This window comes from Phragmites australis, chromosome 8, assembly GCF_958298935.1.
Source record: "Phragmites australis chromosome 8, lpPhrAust1.1, whole genome shotgun sequence".
Classification (NCBI taxonomy): domain Eukaryota; kingdom Viridiplantae; phylum Streptophyta; class Magnoliopsida; order Poales; family Poaceae; genus Phragmites; species Phragmites australis.
In genome coordinates, this window is record NC_084928.1 from 15,892,593 (window position 1) to 15,915,236 (window position 22,644).

General features: G+C 40.4%; 1 protein-coding gene across 1 annotated transcript; it reads left to right on the forward strand.

Annotated features, from left to right (window-relative positions):
- Positions 1–15,571: 15,571 nt before the first annotated feature.
- LOC133926699 (uncharacterized) lies at positions 15,572–17,684 on the forward strand. Its single transcript, XM_062372723.1, has 3 exons — positions 15,572–16,539; positions 17,275–17,313; positions 17,404–17,684. The coding sequence occupies exons 1-3, from the start codon at positions 15,693–15,695 to the stop codon at positions 17,526–17,528; spliced, it is 1,011 nt and encodes a 336-aa protein (XP_062228707.1). The 5' UTR covers positions 15,572–15,692; the 3' UTR covers positions 17,529–17,684.
- The last annotated feature ends 4,960 nt before the right edge of the window (positions 17,685–22,644 follow it).

The following is a 22,644-nucleotide window of genomic DNA, read 5'->3' on the forward strand; positions in this document are numbered from 1 at the left end:
CTCACTCACATCTTCTTCTGAGGCAACTGGAGAGCAAGGAGGCTCAATCCTCAAATTAGCATAGATAGCATTTTGCTGTTCAGTATGGATTTTAGTCTTGCTTGAATCATGGATATCAAAACCAAACAAGTGACCAAATGTTCTATACTTGATTTGATATCTCTCTCCTTCTATCATCCATTGCATCGTTTGGTTCTCCTCACGATCAAAGTAAAGTGTGGCATAGAATTGAGCTATGACTTCAACACTCCAATCATACTTCAACCCCAAAATTCATTTAACCCTTTTGTATTCACATGTTGCAATGGCACTACACGAAAATCGTTATTTTGTGACGAAAATCCTTGTGACGACAACAATTTTTGTCATGTACTGTACCATTTTATGATGGTGGAAACACCACCATCACAATATTGGAGTCGTCGCAACTATATATGACAAAAACTTAAAAAATATCACAAAGGGTGATGAGAGTTCATCCTAAAATGCATGATCTTGGTGTCGATCTATGGGAGGAGATTTTATGACACTAGTTATAGTTTTTGTGATGATTGTGTAGGTGTCATATATTGTTTGGTTTATTATGACGACCTTGGTCATCAAAGAAGGCGGATGCGCTGACCCAGTATCCGTGTTTTTTATGACGACTGTTTGTTTGTTGTCACAGATGGTCGGTTGTTCCTCTCGTGGAAATTCATCCTTGGTTGTTCGATGCCCTGGCACGGCGGCGCCCTTATTCTCCCTAACTCATGTGGGCTTGTAGCAGGTCCAATCTTTGATGCTCTTTGCTCCTCTTAGCCTCCCAATTCATTGGTTGTAGGCAAGGGAAGACACACGGTTGAGCGATTGGACATCAGAGGTGAGTTCATTTGTGCGCTGTGCAGATGATTTGATAGTCCATTAATATTTGCATGAACTAGGAAAATTGGTGTGTCTGAAGCTATGCTTTGTGGATTCTCATTTCTGAAACCATGGCTTTGTTGCTTGCTTGGTTAATAAATCGATTTGAACTAGCTATAGTTGCAAGCCGCCCACAGGTGGTCAATGAAATTCGTAAACAAGACATTCATGTTGCTGTTGGCCAAATATCTAACTCTGAACTCATTTTCCCTAGGATGAAATGGATAGGAGCTGGATTTATAATAGTTTGCCATTTACTGCTCCATATTTGGCTGGTGTGGATCAATTTATGCAACATGTCAGAGCACATTTCAGTGAAAATGAAGAAATAAAATGCCCTTACCGCCGATGCCTTAATCAGAAATTGCTATCTCAAGATGAAGTGGAGGATCACATAATATTTCTGGTATGTCAAGGACCTACACTCAGTGGATACACCATGGAGAATTAGCTAGTGATGATGAGGAATGTGATGGCAATGATGGTGGCCATGGTTATGGTGAAGATCAGCAAGGGTTCTATGGTGAGGGTCTTGGGATTGGAGATGGTGAAGAGGACATAGAAGAGAACGGTGGTGGAGTTCAAGGTTTAATTGAGGATCTGTACACAACTGCAAACCATGACACTAGTGGAAACATATATGCAAAATTGATGGAAGAAGCAAAGCAGGAACTTTATCCAGGCTGTACAGAATTCTCAAGGTTGTCTTTTATAATTAAACTGCTTCATATAAAGGTATATAATGGGATTACAAACTCAGGTTTCTATGCATTGCTTCAGTTGCTTTCATCGGTATTTCCAAATGGTACCGCTCTACCAAAGTCCTTCAATGAAACCAAGACTATACTCTGGTAAGTTGGGTTTGGATATTAGTCAATTCATGTTTGCAAATATGATTGTGCATTATTCTGGAAGGAGCATGTAAATGATATCCAGTGTCCAGTATGTGGTGAGTCAAGGTGGAAAGACAGCAGTGAGGGGAAAAGGAGAGTTCCCCACAAGGTGCTTCAGTATTTCCCTATAATTCCAAGACTGCAAAGGCTTTTTGTGTCAAAGGATAGAGCTGAGCTTGTACGATGGCACAAGGAGACGAGGGTGGCCATTGAATATGAAATGAGACATCGTGCAGATGGAGAAGGTTGGAAAGATTTTGATAAGACCTTTGAGTCATTTGCACTAGATCCTCGCAATTTAAGGCTAGGCATTGCTACAGATGGTTTCAACCCATTTGGTAACATGAGTAACGCGTATAGCATGTGGCCAGTGATAGTAGTACCATATAATTTTTCACCATGGATGTGCATGGAGCAGTCCAATTATATGTTGGCCTTGCTTATTCCAGGACCAAAAGCACCAGGAAAAGAGTTTCATGTATACATGCAACCTTTGATACAAGACTTGATTTCTCTTTAGAATGGAGTTCCTACTTATGATGCATATGGTAGACAACAATTTTCACTACGTGCAGCAATTATTTGGGGGAATTCATGATTATCTTGCACTAGGCACTACGTCAAGGAGAAGCACAAAGGGTTACTTCGCATGTGTGCACTGTGACAAGGATCCGTGCTCGGAAGGGTTGAGAAACAAAATTGGGTATGCTGGCCACCGTCGATTTCTACCACGTAACCATCCATGGAGGAAAAATAAAGCTTTCAATGGGAATATTGAAAACACGGATAAACCAAGAAAATTTTGTGCTGATGAAGTGCTGAAGAGGTTGGAGAAAGTTCAAGACATTTCAGGTAAGCATCCTGCAAATAAGAAGAGAAAATGCACAAACAAGGATGAACCAACCTGGCATATTAAGGTTAGCTTGTATGATTTGCCATATTGGTGGAAACTTAAGTTACAACACAACCTAGATGTTATGAATATAGAAAAGAACATATGCGATAACATCGTTGGGGCCCTTCTTGACATTGAGGGCAAGTCAAACGACACAATAAGTGCTAGACTTGATTTGGAAGATCAAGGTATAAGGAGAGAGCTGCATATCCAGGAAGAAGGTAATTCCTACTCCAAGCCAAAAGCATGCTATATTTTGAACAAGGATGCAAGGAGAAAGTTCTGTCACTTTCTTAGTGAAGTTAAATTTCTAGATGGATATGGCTCTAACATATCAAGATGTGTGGATATTGATGGATGTAAAGTGCATGGGCTGAAAACACATGATTCCCATATACTCCTTCAGCATATTTTACCAGCTGGCCTGCGAGGATTGGTGCAAGAAGATGTATATGAGGCAATAGCTGAGTTGGGAACCATTTTTAGACAACTATGTGCTTACACACTAAAAGTTGATGTTGTGCATCGGTTAAAGGATGAAATTGTACTAATCTTGTGCAAGCTAGAGCAAATTTTTCCTCCTGCATTCTTTGATGTCATGGTTCATCTGGCTGTGCATTTACTTGATGAGGCCATTCTAAGGGGCCCAGTTCAATATGGATGGATGTATCCCATTGAATGACGGTTGTGCACCTTCAAGAGATTTGTGCGCAATAAAGCAAGGCCAGAAGGATCTGTTGCAGAAGCATAAACGGCATACGAGTGTTTGTTACATTGCGCAAGCTATTTCAGTGACATTCAAACAAAATTCAGCATCGAAGAAAGGAACAAAGATGGGCGAGAAAATATCTTGGCCGATGATTTATTAATTTTTGCACATGGTACTAAAGTAATGGGAGCTTCAAAACTGAAATGCATGGATAGTGAATATGAATCGATGCTTTGATTTTTGCTTAATAATTGTCCTGAGGTTGATCAATACAAAGAGTAAGTCCCAATTTGCATAAAATTGCAAATTTATTCAATGTCACTCCCATTACAAACTCACATATGAATTGTATTTCATAGGATGTTTAGAGATGCATTGGAGCAAGAAAATGCAGATAACATTGAGCAAAGAATGGAGAAAGAATTTCTAATGTGGTTTCAGAACCATGTAAGTGCAAGTCTCAGTTTGTTTCTGATTTTTTATAAACTATCATAATTGATAGTTTGCCTTACTTGCCTACAGATTTGCAGGTTACATCATGGAGGGACAGGAGATGTCGATGAAGACCTTTATGCACTCGCATGTGGTCCTGATAAGTGCGTGAGATCATACTCTGCATGTGTGATAAATGGTGTTCGATGCCACATTGTCGCTCGTGAGGCACACAAGAAAACTCAAAATTGTGGCATTAAGATTGAAGGTACTCACAATAATGAAACTATCAACTTCTATGGGATCCTAACAGAAATTATAGAGTTGACTTATATTGCAAATAAGAATGGAGCTAGATGTGTGATTCTATTACGATGTGAGTGGTTCAATCTGGAGGGAAAGAATAACCGTATGAAAGATGATGGTTACTTGAAAAGCATTAATGTTGGAGGCATTGGTGCAAGAAGGATCCATTCATTCTCACCACACAAGCATCACAGGTATTTTACTTGGAAGATACAAAATTTGGAAAAGGTTGGCGAGTTGTGCAGGATTTTGATCACAGGCACATATATGACGTGATAGAATCTAAGGAAAGTCAAAGTAACAAAATGACTACATGTGCGGTCTGAAGTGGCATATCAAGTAGATAATTCTACATCAGAAGCTTGTGTTTTGGGAGGCATTAATCCTGATTTGTATTTGTTGCACCGTGCTGATGAGACTGCAACTAATATCGATTCTCAGATTGTTGACAAGATCCACAACCGTGAAGCACCACCTCATGGCAACGAAACTGATAGTGAAGATGAAGATGACACATTAATGGAGTATTGTAGTACTGATGAGGTCAATGCCTCAGATTATGAAAGTGATGACGAGTAATGTATGCAATTCAGAGCCAAGGACTAAAAATGTTCCTGGATCATTCACAAGTTGCCTTCCTTTAATACAAGCCCTTAAGATTCTGGCTTAATGTTGGGTGTCAAAACATTTTCATCATGTCAGTTGTTCTCATCACGTGTCAGCACTTGTTGGGCTTGCTATGAGCAATTGCTGTCCAATGTAATACTATCACCTATCAGTTGTTCTCATCATCTATTTAGTTGTTGTTGTATGTCTTGCATGATTTCTAACAAATTTTGGATCATTAGGATTTAAGCAGTGTCACTGCTAGGTTTCATCCTGATCTTGCCTAAATCAGGTACATAAGGTTTTGAGCTACTCCTGTAGCCGACAGCTGATCAGAACCTGAAATTGGAGAACTATCACGGCATGTTATATTCCAATGCTGCTATGTTAGCTTCAGTTTACAGTTAGAGCAACAAGCAAGAACTGCAGTAAAGATTATCAATGGATAATTTTGATACGATGAAATGGGAGTGTAACCTGCCTGGATAGAGCTTATCAAACTATGGTGTTTCCTGCCTGGATAGAGCTTATCAATGGATAATTTAGTTTATATGTTTTTCATGTACCTATTGGCAAAGAGCAAGAAAGTGGCATTGTCCTAAAGGCTAACGTATTAGTCTATTATGCTTGCTTGTTTTAAATATATTCCTTGTGCTTTCTGTTAGTTCAAAAGTGTTGCATAGTAAATGTTCATTATTTATTGTTACTTACATCAATTTACATCGAATAAAAGGAAGATTGAAACTATGCTTACTTTGGAGTCTCAATTCTATGGGAAACTCACTTATTATTGAATCATTCAATATCATCATTTATATCGTTCCATGAAATGCATGCTAGATGATCTTCCTCCTATCATTGCAAACATCTGCTACAAACATTGCCATTAGGAATTCTAAATTCAGAACGCTTTTTGCATCTATATTACAAGAAAGATGCGTTAAGAACAAAGAAAATAGAGGCCAAGTCCAGCTTCACCAAAGAACAGGATCTCGATCCTATATTGCCCATCGCTACTCCCTCGTAAGCATATTTGTGTATGAGTACCATCATATATGTCTATACCTGTCTTTCTATACCATTTTGTAAGTCATAATGCATTCATCTTGCAGAGGTCGAAGTACAATGACCGAGACCCAGATCCTGTAGAATTCTTTGGAGAATGTATGACTAGTGCTAAGAAAGGTCGTACTCATTAGCAACTGAGATCTTTGTAAGTTACTTGCTGAGATCAAGTCTAAATGATTTGCATCACATATTTCTAAATTGCAAACATGCTGCTACACTATGTGTGGCATTTTAGACCCTTTTTCAAATAGGCACATATAACGCATTATTTTTTCAACACATGGATTGTTTCGGTAAAGTATGCTACCTGCAAACTAAGCCTTAATCTGTTTATTAGCATCTTTAAGGAATCAAGAGTACCTTAGCACTCATGTTAATTAAATGCTGCTTTCCCAAGTGAATGGTGGTGCGTCATGGCCCTTGCAAGGAAAATTCGTTATGTTTCTTCTATTGTTTACATACAGTTTTTCCATCATACTCTAGGTTCAGACAATCTTATCACTGTTGAAATTATTTCCGTTGCTTTGATAAAATCTGGTCTGTATAGTACGTTAGTTTGAGCCATATTATAACTGGTTTGTATTCTACATTAGTTTGTAGCATGCTCATTGTAGCATGCCCATGCTGGATTTGCTGGGCCAGGGATGTTGACTGCCGCTGTTTCTGGAGATGTCTTTGCTTCTCCACCTGTTGATTCTATTTTACATGTATATGTCTTTTGTTTGCATGACATTTTTCCCAGATTACCAAACATGCTACAAGTTGACATCTGTATTTCTTCTCCTTAGGACAAGATGACCTAGGAAAATGAACCTAAAGAAGGTGAAGAACCGAAGTCTCCTACTCAGATTGTTGCTGACACTCTCAGCCAAATCAGTCACTCAACCAACTTCCTTCCACACATGGGCATTGCTCTCCCCTCCAAGAGGTCTAGGTCTAGTTCTGCTACTTCAGAAACTAGACTTCGTGAGGAGTTTGAGGCGACACTCCAAGCACAAAGAGAGGAAGTTGCCCGCAAACAACAAGATTTGCATGACCAGGTAGTTGCTCACCAGGCTGCACTTGAGGCTAACCAAGCTGCACTTGATGCCAATCAAAATTTACTTCGGCAAACCCAGGATGAGGTGAGGGGGATGAGTCAGAAATTTTCAGAGACTGATAAGCTACTACATACTTTGCTTCAGGGTCAAACGAGCCACCGTTCGCCTAGGGGTAAGTATACATGATATCAGGTTGCTTATGGCTTCGGCCACTGTTTCACTAGAACAATGTGTGGTGGTTAGAGGTCTTATGTTCCTATATGGACAAGTGTTTGTTGCCATCTCATGTTAAGTTTTGTTGGTTGTTGTGGCTACTGGTATGTACTTGGCATATTATAACTTGTGTTCTACTGTATCGTACGAGTCCAATATGTCATGCATATCCTAATATTAAACTTTATTATGTGAGATTAGTGTTGCAACCTGTATGGTAGTGAGCTCTGTTAAAGTTGCAACCTGTATGGCAGTGTGTTGTGTTCACTTTGATTCAAGATCTTCTATGACAACATCATGCAATAAATTTATGCTTCCTGTGCACCATTTTCTGTCACATTGTAATGTCATAGAAGGCACATTGTCACCCAAAATACGAACATCAGTGACGAGAGATTCTATCATAAAACACAATATCCATGCTTACTAGGATAGGATTCAATGACAAAATAGAGCTACTATTCGTGACAAGAACAACCATATTAAAATGTTAACACTTCTTACATAGCACAAGTATCGTCATATAAATACCTTAACCATGGTTACTGGTGCCCTTTTGTGACGCAATAGGACATTTTATGTGACATATGGATACGTCATAAAATATACATATGTATTATGACATATATTGTTTCGTCACAAAAACCATTGTAACCATGGTTCGGATTCACTTCTTTATGACGACTATAGGTATTTGTGACAAGTTGACTTACCATTTTGTGACGCAGATTAGACGTCATAAAATGTCACTGTGTTATGACATCCTGCTGATCGTCAGAAAAAGTTTGGACATTTTGTGACAAAAGTGCGAGAAAATGTTCACAATGCACATTTAGCAACGGTCGATATATGACAACTAGCATGACGCTCATTTTTCATCACAAAAGGAATTTTATGACGAAAATTAGACCTACAATGACGTTTTGGTTTTGTCATAGAAGGCCAAATATTATTGTAGTGTGACCTCATTGAAGATAGGATCATTCTTGCTAACTATATAGTCCTAGTCAATCCAATATATAGAAGAGACGGGTTTCTACTTCTTAAGGATCACACATTCATAAAAATCTGCCTGAAAGTCATTCCAAAAGCAATGATCTATGGTACTCTTCTAATAGTCAAAGGGATCCTCCTCTCTTTCTTCCTTAGCTATGCCGGCCCTTTTCATATAATCCACCATTCTCCTAGGCACATCAGATAAAGTGCATGTTCTGAGGGGTTGGTGAAGCTTTAAAGGTTGCACATAGACCCTTTTTCTTGTTCCTTATCACTTTCTTCTCCATGATCTCATGATCCTGAAACCACCGGTTTGACTTTCCCTCTATTAGTTGCCTTCTTTGTTCTCCTTCTAGGCAAGGTAGTGCCAAGAGGCACATTGGCGGTTTGGGCTAGTTCTTCAATCCGTTATCCCGCCCGACGGAACCAGCATCCTTTTAGTGGCCTTGTGGACACGCCCATGGCCACTACCGCTTCCACTGCCACTCTCATTTCCACTAGACTCAGTCGGCTGTGGAGGAGAGTTGCTTTGAGCATGCGAATCAAATCGAGCTTTCGTCCTTCTTTGATAAGTTTGAGAGTCAAACTTGAGATTCAAGAAGGATTGCACAAGATTTGAATTGATAAACATCTCTCAGATGAACTAAACTAGACAGCCCGGAGTATCTGAGCCAACCCGGATAGTCTAGGTAGCCCGACTCCGAGAGGAATGACATGGGATATGGGTCATTTGTCCAATAAATTGCAAAACCCTTAAAGTATGTCGTTCTAGGATGGATAAGGAATATTTCTACCAAAGGTGATGAAGTCGCAAATTCCATGGTGGAGTCTTGAAATCGCCAGAGGGGGATTCTCCATGGTGAGAAGGTGAAAGAGGAGTTGTAAAAGATGAAGTGAAGGGGTAACTTCTCGGGGGGATAAAAAAGTCTGGATGACCTGGAGTATCCGGATGAACCTGGAGACTCTGAGTAGGAAATTAATTCCAAACCGAGAAGAACTCCCGGAGGGGAACCCGGACCCTTCGGGTTGAGTGACAGTATCCAGAGACTCCGGGTGAACCCGGACACTCCGGGTACTATCAACCCGATAGAACAGAGAAGGTCTTGAAGACCTCCAAAATCCGGATACTCCGGGTTTTGGAGATAACTGAACATGAAAATTTGAGATGAGATTTGACACGGATCTTTTGGAGAGAGGATAGTTGAACATATAAGATATTTTCACTACTTGTGATCAGCCAACAAACAACAATACATAACTATGATCACAAGTAGCAAATTATGATCAAAAGATCAAAGAACCAAATATTTTTTGAAAATAGCACACAAATGACATTTTTGCAAACTTCTAGCTACCAAAGCTATAAAGCTAAAACAATCAATTGTGTGCAATATATCAAGCCACGTTGCCAGAGTCTAGGATATTTAGTTCACCTCTCAGCTCGCAAAACCTTTGCTCATCTAGTGGCTTGGTGAGGATATCAGCTAGTTATTTTTTGGTTCTCACATGGTGAATATTGATATCCCCTTTGGTTGAGTAATCTCTCAAAAAATGATGCCGTATGTCTATATGTTTGGTTCTTGAGTGTTGTACAGGATTGTTGGCTATTTTCATGGCACTCTCATTGTCACACAAAAATGGGACTTTGGTCATTTTGTAGCCATAATCTCTTAAGGTTTGCCTCATACAAACAAGTTGAGCACAACAAGCGCATGTGGCAACATACTCGGCTTCGGCGGTAGATAGGGCTACGAAATTTTGTTTCTTTGATGACCAAGACACCAAGGACCTACCCAAGAATTGGCAAGTCCCGGATGTGCTCTTCCTATCCACTTTGCAACCAACAAAATCAGAATCCGAATAGCCAATGAGTTCAAAGGATGAACCTTTAAGATACCATAAGCCAAGGTAAGGAGTATGAACCAAATATCTAAGAATTCTTTTAACAGCCATTAAATAGCATTCTTTTGGAGTGGCTTAAAATCTTGCACATATGCACACACTAAGCATAATATCGGGTCTAGATGCACAAAGGTAAAGCAAAGATCCTATCGTGGAGCGATATACCTTTTGATCCACGGCCTTCCCATCTTTGTTGAGATTGAGATGTCCATTGGCTTGCATGGGAGTCTTGATAGGCTTCGCATTATTCATGTCAAACTTCTTGAGCATATCTTTTATGTACTTGGTTTGACATATGAAGATCCCTTCTATGAGTTGTTTGATTTGAAATCCGAGAAAAAACTAAAACTCACCCATCATTGATATTTCAGACTTCTTGGTCATGATCCTACTAAACTCTTCACATAAGATTTTGTTAGTAGAACCAAATATAATATCATCGACATATATTTGGCAAATAAATAAATTATTATCAACATTTTTAGTGAAAAAAGTAGAATTGGCTTTGCCTATTTCAAAACCTTTGATAAGAAAATCCCTAAGACATCCATACCATGCTCTAGGTGCTTGTTTAAGCCCATAAAGCGCCTTATGAAGTTTATACGCAATGATGAGGATACTAAGGATCTTAAAATCCCGGTGGTTGCTCCACATAAACCAATTCGGAGATTGGCCCATTAAGAAAAGCATTTTTCACATCTATTTGATATAGCTTGAAATCATGGTGAGTAGCATAGGCAAGTGATATTCGAATAGACTCAAGCCTAGCTACTGGAGCATAGGTCTTACCAAAATCCAAACCTTCAATTTGTGTGAAGCCTTGAGCAACCAACTTTGCCTTGTTCCTTGTCACGAACTCGTTCGCATCTTATATATTGCGGAAGATCCATTTGGTACCAATCACGTTTTGATTGGATCTTTCCACCAATGACCATACTTTATTTCTCTCGAAGTTGTTGAGCTCTTCTTGCATGATCATCACCCAACCTGGATCTCCAAGTGCATCATCTACCTTCAAAGGTTCCAAAGAAGAGACAAAAGAGTAATATTCACAAAAATTTGTAATTCTAGAATGAGTGGTTACTCTATTTTGTATATCACCAAGTATGTTGTCGATGGGGTAATCTCTTTGGACACTTTAATAAACTCTTGGGTGTTGCACTTAGGATTGGGGTTGAATGTTTTCCACTTAATTATCATCAAGGAATTTGTTAGAGTCATCATGAGCTTGATCTTGATCTGGACCTTGGTCTTGATATTGAGTTGATGTAGATGGTTTCACTTGAGTTGATGAAGGTAAATGAAACTTGATCATTATTGGTCATTTGTAGTTCTTAGGCTCTTGAGGCTTAATTTCACCTATTGTCATCTTCTTTATCACCTCACTTGGGATTTTTTTTATTTTCTAAAATATTACGATCAACTTGCTCCACTTGGGAGTCGTTAGATTCATCAAATGTCATATCACGCGCAATTTCAATACAGCTGGTGGTTTTGTTGAGAACACGGTAGGCGTAGGCATTTGATCCATAACCAAGCAAGAAACCTTCATCTACTTTAGGAGCAAATTTGGAACTTCTTACTTTCTTATTTAGAATGAAGCATTTACTACCAAAAACTATAAAGTATGAAACATTAGGCTTGTTACCGGTTAGAAGCTCATAAGCGGTCTTTTTCAAGATCTTGTGAAGATACAACAGGTTGATGGCATAGCATGCAGTGTTGACAGTCTGAGACATCATCAAAACTATCAATACGCGTCCCTCTCGATAGAACAGCATTCATAAACTCAATTTCGAAAACAAAGTTAATTAAAACCTATTGAGTGACTACATGCTGCTTCTCTTTTCTTTTGAGGGATATCATCGTCGTTTAACTTCTCAATTAGAACTAAAACCTGCTCATAATCTCAATAAACATGTTAGTCCCTGAATTGTTTGTCATCAATTAGCCAAAACCCACATATGAGGCCTAGATGCATTTTCATCCTCCCCTAAACCTGCCTAACCCCCTCCCTTCCCCTATCTCCCCCTCATGGGTCGCCTTCCTCCTTCTCCCGCCTAGGCCTCGGGCCGGCCTGCCCCACGCCCGAGCCAGCCGCTGCCCATGTTGAGCCCGCTCACCCCCCCCCCGCCGCCCCTCTCTCTACTGCATGGGCCCGGTTGAAGCCACCCGAGCCACTGACCCGCCACTCCCGAGCTGGTGCCCCTTCTTCTTTCTCCCGCCAGCTCGATCCCCTCCGCCATTACCACCCCCAAATCCCGCCAGGATTCAAAATCTGATCGCCTCCCCGAGCCGCTTCTCTCCGATTCAAAGCCGCTTCCGTAATCGTCGCCCCTCAATCAAGTGTCCCACCTGTTTCCCCCTTCCTAATACCTCTCTAATGCCGGAAACTGCTGCCTTTATGGCCATTCAAGCCCCTGCCGATTCCCTTCCCCTCTCGCAAATATAAGTCATCCTTCATCTTCTTGGCGAGGTTTTGCACCATTTCCACCCACTCTCACCCCTTTTCCCCGCTCAGATTCACCGTCGGTGCGGCTTTATTCACCAACTCCAGTGAGTTGCTCCGCCGTGTTGATTCCCCGTGGTCGAGCCACCTTTGAGCCTGTTCCTCCCCTCTATGGCATCGCAAGGTCACCAGAGAGGTTCCCGATCACTTCTCAGCGCCGCTTGACCCCTAGAGCACCGCCCGCACCGAGCCTGAGCTCCACTGACTACGTCTCATCATCACCGGCCATCCACCGCCCTATCCGCCATTGTGACACCCTTGGTAAAGATCCTCGTGCCCTCCTCTCTCTATTGCACTTCTACCCATCAAGTTCCGTGGCCGGATGTGCATTTTCGCACGACTCCGGTGATGCTCTGGCCACCTTCTACCATCGGCTGGCCGGAGGCCATGCCTAGTGCCGCCTGCTTGAGTTCTTTTCCCCCCCATCGATTTTTAGATGTCTGATCAAAATCTAGTGGCCCAGATCACATACCCTTTCACTCTTAGGTAATCCACCGTGGACCATAGAAAGGCCTTCAGGCCGTGGTCCATGGGCCCATGAACCTTTTCCATGGGTTTTTAAATAGAAAAATATTCCCTTTTTGCTTTATGATGTCATAATCAAGATTTTTAGTATAAAATTTATTCGGTTTATTCTCTGAAATAATATAAATTTTGCAAAAAATCCCTTAGAACTTTAAAAGCTTATAACGTTTTGCTCGTAGCTCCGATTTAGGCAATTTTTACACTCAAATTCTCATAACAATATGTAGAATCTTTTTATAGTATTTTTACCTAGTTTTAGTACTATTTAGTGTACTGTTATTAGTGATTTCTGTTGTATGCTTTTACAGTGTGTTAATTAGGAGGTGAGCAGTTCGTGCACCTGCAAGACCAAGCTTTTGAAGACTTCAAGCAACACTCAGCTGAAGGCAAGTGTCCTTGAACATCTTTTTCCTATTTTAGAGTTTATATGTAGTTATTTATCCTTCTTTGCGTGCTTGTCTAAAATGAAAACCTATGATTAGGGTTCACTAGATTTTGTATGATTATTTTTGTCACAGTTGATGAGTTATGCGAAATGAAGGTACATTTGCTAGTTTCTATCATGGTTGGGGTAATATTAATATTGAATAATGTCTATGCAAAATGAACTGGGTATGGTAATTTTGTAGCAACATGGTATTGGGATCCTAACAGGATGATTGTGTGATGATGGTGCGGGAATGCACGTGTGCAAGAAATGAACAGTTGATTTGTGGTTGTTCCTGTGTAGGATCCTAAGGACCGGTTCTTGAAGCATGGAATTCAGGTAAACCATACAACCACGAGGCTTATATGGGTACGGTCTGTCCAATTAAATAGTCATCCCTCCGATTCTGTGAGCACTAGTGGACGGTTGAGTGGCACAAGATGAGGCTTCTGCAGTGATAGATTCTCTATTAGCGGTGAAATCTTAATGGATGCCTACAAATCGGTGGGAGCTTTGTAAAGGTCTTGTAGTGAGACCCCAACTCCACACCCTGGAAGTGTGAAGTAGCATGAGAATCATGACTCGTGGGGAAAGCTATGCAAACTCTGCAGAGTATAAAACTGATCAATCAGACATGCTCATGGTCAAGAGCGGATTGGACTTCTTCTTGATTAGATAGGATTAGGGTTTTGGTATGTTTAGTCAGGTCGCCGGGTAATGGAATTATCTGGTGAGTCTTGGTAGTCAGATGGAATCCGATGAGTCATTCCTTCTTGTTATAGTTGTGTTTTCATATTGGTAAATAGGATGTCTGTTGTTGGAGTCATAGGTTAAGATTGCTTAGTGTAGTCTACCAGGGTTTAACCTTTTCTTGACTTAATCCCTATAGCATATTTTCCCTATACTTGCAGAGTACATTATGTACTCACACCCATTGCTCTCTCTCTTTCATCATTCTGATGTTCAGAAGCTGTCAATGAAGTTACATCCTTCGATGAAGATGACTTCGATCCGAAGCTCCTTTTCTATGCTGGTGTGCCCCTGGTTGACGTCTGTGGAAGATGGAAGACCCTCTGGCGTTGGAGTTTATCTTTTGCGTTGTGTTTTCTTTTAAGACCCTCAGATCCTTTTGTAATAAGTTAATAATGTTACTATAATAATGGCACTATGATGATACACTGATGATTTAACGTATGTATGGAAATTTGATCTTGGCATATATATGTTGTACCTGGTTTTATTCCTCTAAAACTGGGTGTTATAATGGGCTGATGAAATTTCTCGGATTTTTTTTGCAATAATTCAAACTAATTTTGTTAAATTATTACAATTTCTCAGGGACTTTAAGATATGAATGAGAGGAGAAAATAAGAGAGCAAATATTGTTGCTCATGTGGAATAAAAATGCATGGTGGTTCTATTTATAGGTGAAAATGGTGATTTTAAAAAAAAAATTAGTACAAACAGTCACAAAATGACTATAAGATTCGAAATAAACAGATTAACGGGTTATATGAGCCGAGCGATGCCTATTCAACTCGTTAACCTAGTCATACCCCTACGTGCCCGGTCGGGCCACTCGTACTGACTGTGCCCCATCGGGTCGGCCCCACGTGCAATGACTCTTGGCTGGCCCAGGTGTGCCGCATGGGCGTTGTCATGCCGTGCCGGTCATGCCTCAGTGTGCCCGAGCGGCCGAGCTAGGTCACTACTGTGTGTGCCTAGGCAGGCTGGCCGGACCTAGCCAGGCCTAGGCATGTCAGGCCTAGCTATTCCTGTGCTGATCTGACTCAACTAGGTCGTGTCGTGTGCTCGGCCAAGCACAGTGTGTGATCTCGTGTCGTGTATGGACCATGCCTAGAGTGACAGATCTTGAACAAGCTCAATAAACCCAACCCATTTAGACAGCTTTACAGAGCATACCTGACAGGACAGTGCCCTGAAACGAAGTTATAGTTGCAATTTCGTCAATACTATTGCTTTTATTTAGAGAAGTCGAACACTTGTTGAACAAGAAAAAATAAAGGTTCTCGGACTATACCTTGCTTAGTGATGTGCAGCCGACAAAAGCCACCGGATTAGATTCCGGCAGTGCATTAAACAAGACACTAACACAAGCAAAGCAAATGCTCAAAGCTCACTCCAAAGAAAAAGTGCAAAGCTAAGGCAGACAGCGGCCTAACCTTCAGTCTTTACTTGATTCTTCTCCGCTTCCCTCAGAACTCACACAGGCAAACCCAAAGCAGCAAGCAAGCGCTCACTCCGCTTACCATGTTGCACCACTCCGCTTCTTCACCAATGGAGGAGATTCATCACCATCTCCATGTCTTAACGATCCTTGTACTCGTCATCACGGTGTCACCATCGGCTGCCGCCGCGGGGATCTGCCGCGACAACTGCGGCAACATCCCGGTCCACTACCCGCTCGGCATCAACGACGGGTGCGGCAGCCCGTACTACCGTAACATGCTCACCTGCGCCGACAACGCCACGCTCCGCCTCCGGACGCCGTCCGGCACGTACCCGGTCGCGGGCGCGGACTACTCCGACCCGCACCTCGTCGTGAGGGACCCGTCCATGTGGACTTGCGCGCGGCCCTTCACCTCCGTCCATGCCGCACCCTTCAGCCTGGACACCAGCACCCGCTTCTCGCTGTCCCCAAGGAACGACTACCTCTTCTTCGACTGCGACGAGGCGCGCGTCATCGTGGCGCCGCGGCCCGCGAGCTGCGACCGGTACCCGGACCGGTGCGACTCGGCGTGCGACAGCGCGGGGTACCTGTGCCGGAACCTGCCGGGTTGCCGCGGCGCGCTGGAGGAGAGCAACATGACCTGCTGCGCGTACCGGCCCCGCGCGGCGGAGTCGCTGCGGACGATGCTGCGGCACTGCGAGGCGTACACCAGCGTGTACTGGCGCGCCGTCGGGGACAAGTTCCCGCCCTACGACCAGGTACCGGAGTACGGGGTGCGGGTGGACTTCGAGATCCCCGTGACGACGCGGTGCCTGCAGTGCCAGGACAAGCGGCGCGGCGACGGGGGCACCTGCGGGTTCGACCCGGCGACCAGGGACTTCGTCTGCATCTGCGACGACGGCCGCAACTCCAGCACGGACTGTGCAGGTGAGTGCGCGGGCTGTGTGTCCTGCCAATTTTTAGGAAATAAAATATAGGCAACAATGATGTAGCATCGTCTAAATAGTTGTCATATATTATTAATATAGATCTTAAATCGGTGATTCTTATTTAAATAGAAAATTATTCTGTAGGTTCATATTTTACATATATGATTAACGTTGAGTAGATCTCGTTTAGCATTATAAGATTTATGTTAGAGATAAATAGCGGTTATCTAGATTGTGTTACAAATAGTTCCTCCTATTGCACCATTGCATAGAATTTTTTTTCCAATTTTCGAAAGTATTTACACATCCAAGTCAACTACTCAGATCCAATGGCTAAGGTACCCTGAAGAAAGATCCAACGGCTAAGATACACTAGTGGAGTGGTGTCATAGATACTGGCGTTTCCTTACCACATTTTAACAAGAGAATTTTCTATCAAAACAATACTGCCCTATTCATCGTGAACATCGATAGGTACCGTTCACATATCGTTTCAGTTAAAATAGGATTCGTTTTGCGCACCACACTAGAGAAATCAGGCACTTGGCAAATCATGCTTATGTTTTCATCCTCGGATCGAAGGGTCTTACTTAGAAGTTGAAATGCACTTTGCACTAGGCCTCGCCTATGCGATGTGCTCCCACCCTATATCTTTGAATCATATCCTCTACCTTTCCGTGGAAAGAATAAGCATATTTCGTAAGCAAGCTCTCGTGTTGATTTTTTTACACAGGTGGTCGCGCCTCGAGGAATTCAGCAGGAGTCATTGCTGGTGAGAACCATATCCCCACATCCTTGCTCACACACATTTTCTTCAAATTAAGTGGGATCCCGGTTATAACTTTGGGCGTTTTTCATGCAGCAAGTGTTGTCTTCTCAGTCTCTGCGGCCATTGGCGTTGGGGGCCTCGTGTGGTACATTCGCAAGATTAGATCGAACAAAGTGGTGACCTGTGGGGTTCAGAGTAACGAAAATAGGTTCTTTTGAGCTGAACGCAGAAAATACTTCCCTGGCAAGAGTGGGTCAGAAGAACATCCTTATCATAAAAAGAGGGCGAATATTTCTCAACATGCCAGATTTTGCTAGCCAATTTCCGTGATGTGTATACAATGCAGCACCATGCCAACATGATATACTTTTGCATATTCTTTTCAAATGACATATTTTTGCATAATTTTGAGACAAATGTCTTCGTATGATACTCCCTCCGTCCAAAAGTATAAGACGTGTTTCTCTCCAGCATATAAACCAAGGAGCTACATAAATTGACTCATTTGCCCCTAGTTAATACTCTTTCCTGGTACGGGCATGCTCACATGCATGCATGTTTAATGTACAACCACACAGGCAACTGAAGAGTCTCCAAGCAAAATCCCGCTAGGCATGCATCCCTAAATGAAAATTTTCCTTCTGCAAAATCGACTCCAACTTGTGGCTTTGAAATTTTGAACGAAAAATTAGAGACCGCTTAATGCAGTTTTGAATGGGAAATTAGTTTGCCACCAAGCTTATGCATGAGTATAAATATTGGAGGTTAGTGGTACTAGTGCATCAGCATAAACTCTGTTGCATTAGAACACTGCCTGACTTGAATGAACCATACCATGGTTAGTGGTACAGCTGCTTAGCTAGCACATTTTTCGTATTCTTTTGTTGTGTTCCATAACCATTCTATGTCTCTATCATTTTTCTATCGTATCATTTACAGATATTTCAGACTTAATTGAGCCCATAGCTGAAGATGGACTCATTTTCGATGAGCTTGATGAAACTGAAGGCCTTGATGAACACTCAGGAGTGTATGACTGGAGTGGAACCGGCTCTGATTCCTATAATGAGTAATATAATCTCCTAGTTGTGTCTCCAAAAAAACAAAAACATAACTAGGAAGGGGCATATATTGATATATACAACGAACGACAGATAGGAAGAAGAATCTATGGAGTATACATAGTAGAGCTACAGATTTTTGCTAGTGAGAAGTTCAGAATTTTGAGCTTTCAGGATCCTGCTTCTACGAATTTAAGAACTTCTCACTAGCTAAAATTTGCAGCTAGTGAGAAGAACGAATTTAAGCATGAATTTAGAACCTAAAATTTGAGCTTCCAGCAAGGAAGCTTAGCGTTCTTCCTATTTCAAAGCTTTATTAATGAGCTTTGACAAAAAAAAGTTAGACGAATTTGAATTTTGAAGGCAATCATTTGGTTTATCACCGCAGTTAGGCACGTTACAGTTTGCTCAAATGCAATAAAAATTTATGAGATCACAATATTAACAATCTCATGTCCCAATACTAAATGCTTCAAAACTGTTAGGGATTAATGGACAGGAAAGACATGAGATGTACATGAAAAACCAATCCAATGCAGAGCAGAAAAACCACGGGAGACAAATACTATATGATGGTATAGGGATACATGTACAAAGTGGCCCATATTTATTGACACTTTTAGGTATTTTATTGGACTAAGACTAGACTTTATCTGTTTGAGTCATTATCCAATAAACCTCCTCTTGACTTAAAATCCCAATAAATATGCACTTGAAGAAATTATCTCCGAAACCCCGAAGAGCGGCTAAACACCACGAATACCTAATAACCCAAACAATACTTGAACTTGGTATTATCCTCATCATCAATGTAGCTTTTCTGAGATAGAAATAATTTATCAGACTTGCGGTCATACTGAATTTACATGCCAAGAAGTTTCTTTGCAGGATCAAGATATTTCATTTCAAATTTATGACTAAGTTGAGCCTTCGACTAATCAATTAATGACATGTCATGAGAAGCAATGAGTATATCATCAACGTAGAGTAGCAAATAAAAGATCTGTTGGGAAATTGCTTAAAGTAAACACAATTATCATAACTGATGCGAGAATATTGTTGTGCAATGATAAAAGAATTAAACCTTTTATAACACTGTCTAGGAGCTTGTTTAAGACCATAAAGAGATTTCTTCAAGTGATAAACTAGATGCTCTTTTTCAAGAGCAACAAAACCTTCAGGTTGTATCATATAAATCTCCTCGTCTAAACCACCATGTAAGAATACAGTTTTAAGATCAAGTTGCTCTAATTCCAAATCAAATAAAGCAAGCATCATCTAAATGGAAGAGTGGCATATAACAGGAGAAAAAACTCCATTGAAGTCAATATCTTCCCTTTTGTTAAAACTTTTTATCACTAAACGGGCTTTCCATCTTGCATGTTCAATTCCAGAAATATCTTCCTTCTTCTTATAAATCGATTTGCACTTTAAAGGTTCCTTATCTTTTGGAAGCTCTGCCAAATCTCATGTATAATTTTTATGAAGGTTCTCAATTTCTTCATTCATAGCTATCAACCGCTTAAAAGAATTTTCACATGAGATAGGTTCAAAATAAGAAGAAGGTTTATTAATATTATTAATATCTTGTGCAACAAGAAGAGCATAACATACCATATCATCAGTGTCACAATATCTATTAGGCAATCGGATATCCTTTCATGTTCTATCTCGAGCAATGCAATGACCAATATTATCAAAAGATGATGAATCAGAAACTGGCTGTGGAGTAGGAGTAACTGAAGAATCATTATCAACGATAGGCAAGACTACCTAAAATTTTGCATTCATTGTAACAACTTCATCAATTTTAGATTCAATTATGGAAGAACTATCCATATTATCACTACCTGATGAGAGTAAAACATCTTCATTCAAAATAACATCATAACTAATGATTAATTTGTGAAAATCAGAACACCATAAATGATATCCTTTGACACTAGAACCATAACTAACAAATATGCAATTACTTGCTCTAGGCTCTTTTTTCTCAGTGCTAACATGAGCATAAGCAGGACAACCAAATATTCTTAAATTTGAATAATCAACTAGTTTACTTGATCAAACCTCTTCTAGAATCTAAAAAGTAATGGTGTAATTTAGAGAACGATTAATCAAATAAGAAGATGTAGAAACAGTCTCAGCCCACAACACACGCCTATTCCATAGGCCTACACTAGAAAACATATAACATGCTCTTTCCAGAAGAGTACGATTCATATGCTTTGCCACGCTATTTTGCTGATGGGTTCCTGGAATAATCAAATGTCTTGCATTACCATTATTAGCACAAAATTTATCAAACTCACCACTCCAAATTCCAATCCATTATCAGTTCTAAGTTTCTTGATTTTTCTGCCAGTTTAATTTTCCACCAAAGCTTTTCACTACTGAAACAATGAAAGAACTTCATTCTTATGTTTCAAGAAATACACCTAAACTTTGCGAGAAAAATCATCAATTAAAATTATCATGTACTCACATCCACCGAGAGAACAAAACATAGACTTGCCCCAAAGATCAGAATGAATATAATCAATAATACATTTAGTCCCATGAGTTACAATACTAAAACTGACTCGCTTTTGTTTGCCAAAAACATAATGCTCACAGAAATAAAGTTTGCCAATATTATCTAAATTTCTTGCAAAGGAGATGCATACCTTTCTCATTCATATGACCCAAGCGCATGTGCTAGAGCTTGGTGATACGAGGACCCGATGCAATAGTAGAAATACCTGCAATACTTGTAACTGTAGATCGTTGCAAGTGATAAAGATTGTTGATTATATTGTCTTTTAACATAACAAGGTTGCCTTTTAAAATCTTAAGAATATCATTTTTACCAACATATTTATATCCCAAGGATTCAATAGTGCCCAAAGAAATAAGATTTCTTTTCATTCTGCAAACGTGGCGATCATTTGTAAGGATTCTAACAGTGCTATCATGAGTTTTAATTTGCATAGAACCATTTCCAACAATTTCAAGTGGAGACTCAACACCAATTACAACTTCACCACTACCAATAGGATCATAAGTAGAGAACCACTATTTATATTGACATTTATAAAAAGTGCAAGCCGAATCAATAATATAAGCAATTCGATTCCTCATACTAGCAGTGTTGATTAGTGCCTCACCATCAAATTTATTTTCTACAAAACTAACCGTAAAAGATTTTCTTTTTGAGATTTATTCTTCTCTTCATTCTTTTTCAATTGAATGCACCGAGATATGTCATGAGTGTTTTTCTTGCAATGATGGAAAAAGTATGGATTTAAGGTTTTTTAAGTTAGATCTGGACTTTGATCTAGAAGAACTAACTTTATGTGATGCTCTGCCTCTAACAATTAAACCCTTAGCCTTAACTTCAGAACAAAAATTGACATCAAATTTCTCCTTAGACAACAAATTTGATTTAATATCCTCAAAACTAAGTGTGTCATGACTATCGTAAAGTATAATTTCTTTGAAATGTTTAAAGGTAGCAGGCAAAGAAACCTCCAGAAGAATAGCATTATCCTCATCATCAACTTTCACATCTAATTTCTGAAGATCAAAGATGAGTGAATTAAACTCATTAAGATGAGACTGGATAGATATATTTTTGTCCATGTGAATCGTGTACGCACGCTCTTTAAGGTGCAATTTGTTGGCGAGACTTTTCATCATGTATAATTCCTCCACTTTCTTCCACAATGTGAAGGTAGTCACCTCATTAATAATTTCATGTAGAACATCTATAGATAAACTGAGTTGTATGGTGGAAATTGCTTTTTATCTAATTCCTCCCATGTGCCATCTGCCATGTCAACCGGTTTAGCACCCGAAGGCTTATGAACACCAACTCGTGTGAGAACATCTTTCATCTGAACCTGCCTTATTGAGAAACTAATTTTGCCATCAAACTTCTTAATGTCAAATTTAGTGAATGACATATTGGAAGAAAAAATTGCAAATCAAAATATATGATAAGTTCTAAAAAAGAACTCCTTGGTACGGTGGCTAGGTGCGCATAGCAAGAAATAGCTAGAAATCAGTAGTTTGTGGAAGTCCTAGTGTAGCGATCCGAGTGTGCGTAGCAAAACTAGCTGAAAAATCTGGTATGTAAATTGGGTGCACATAGCAAATAACAGGTGAACAGTATATGCCGGGCTTACGAGTCAACAATATTGGCCCAGGATGAGAGTTCACAGTATTGGACCAGTCCTAATGAACAGTATTGGGCTAGTCTAGAATCTGAAGGTACTGTGCTGGTGCTGATGGT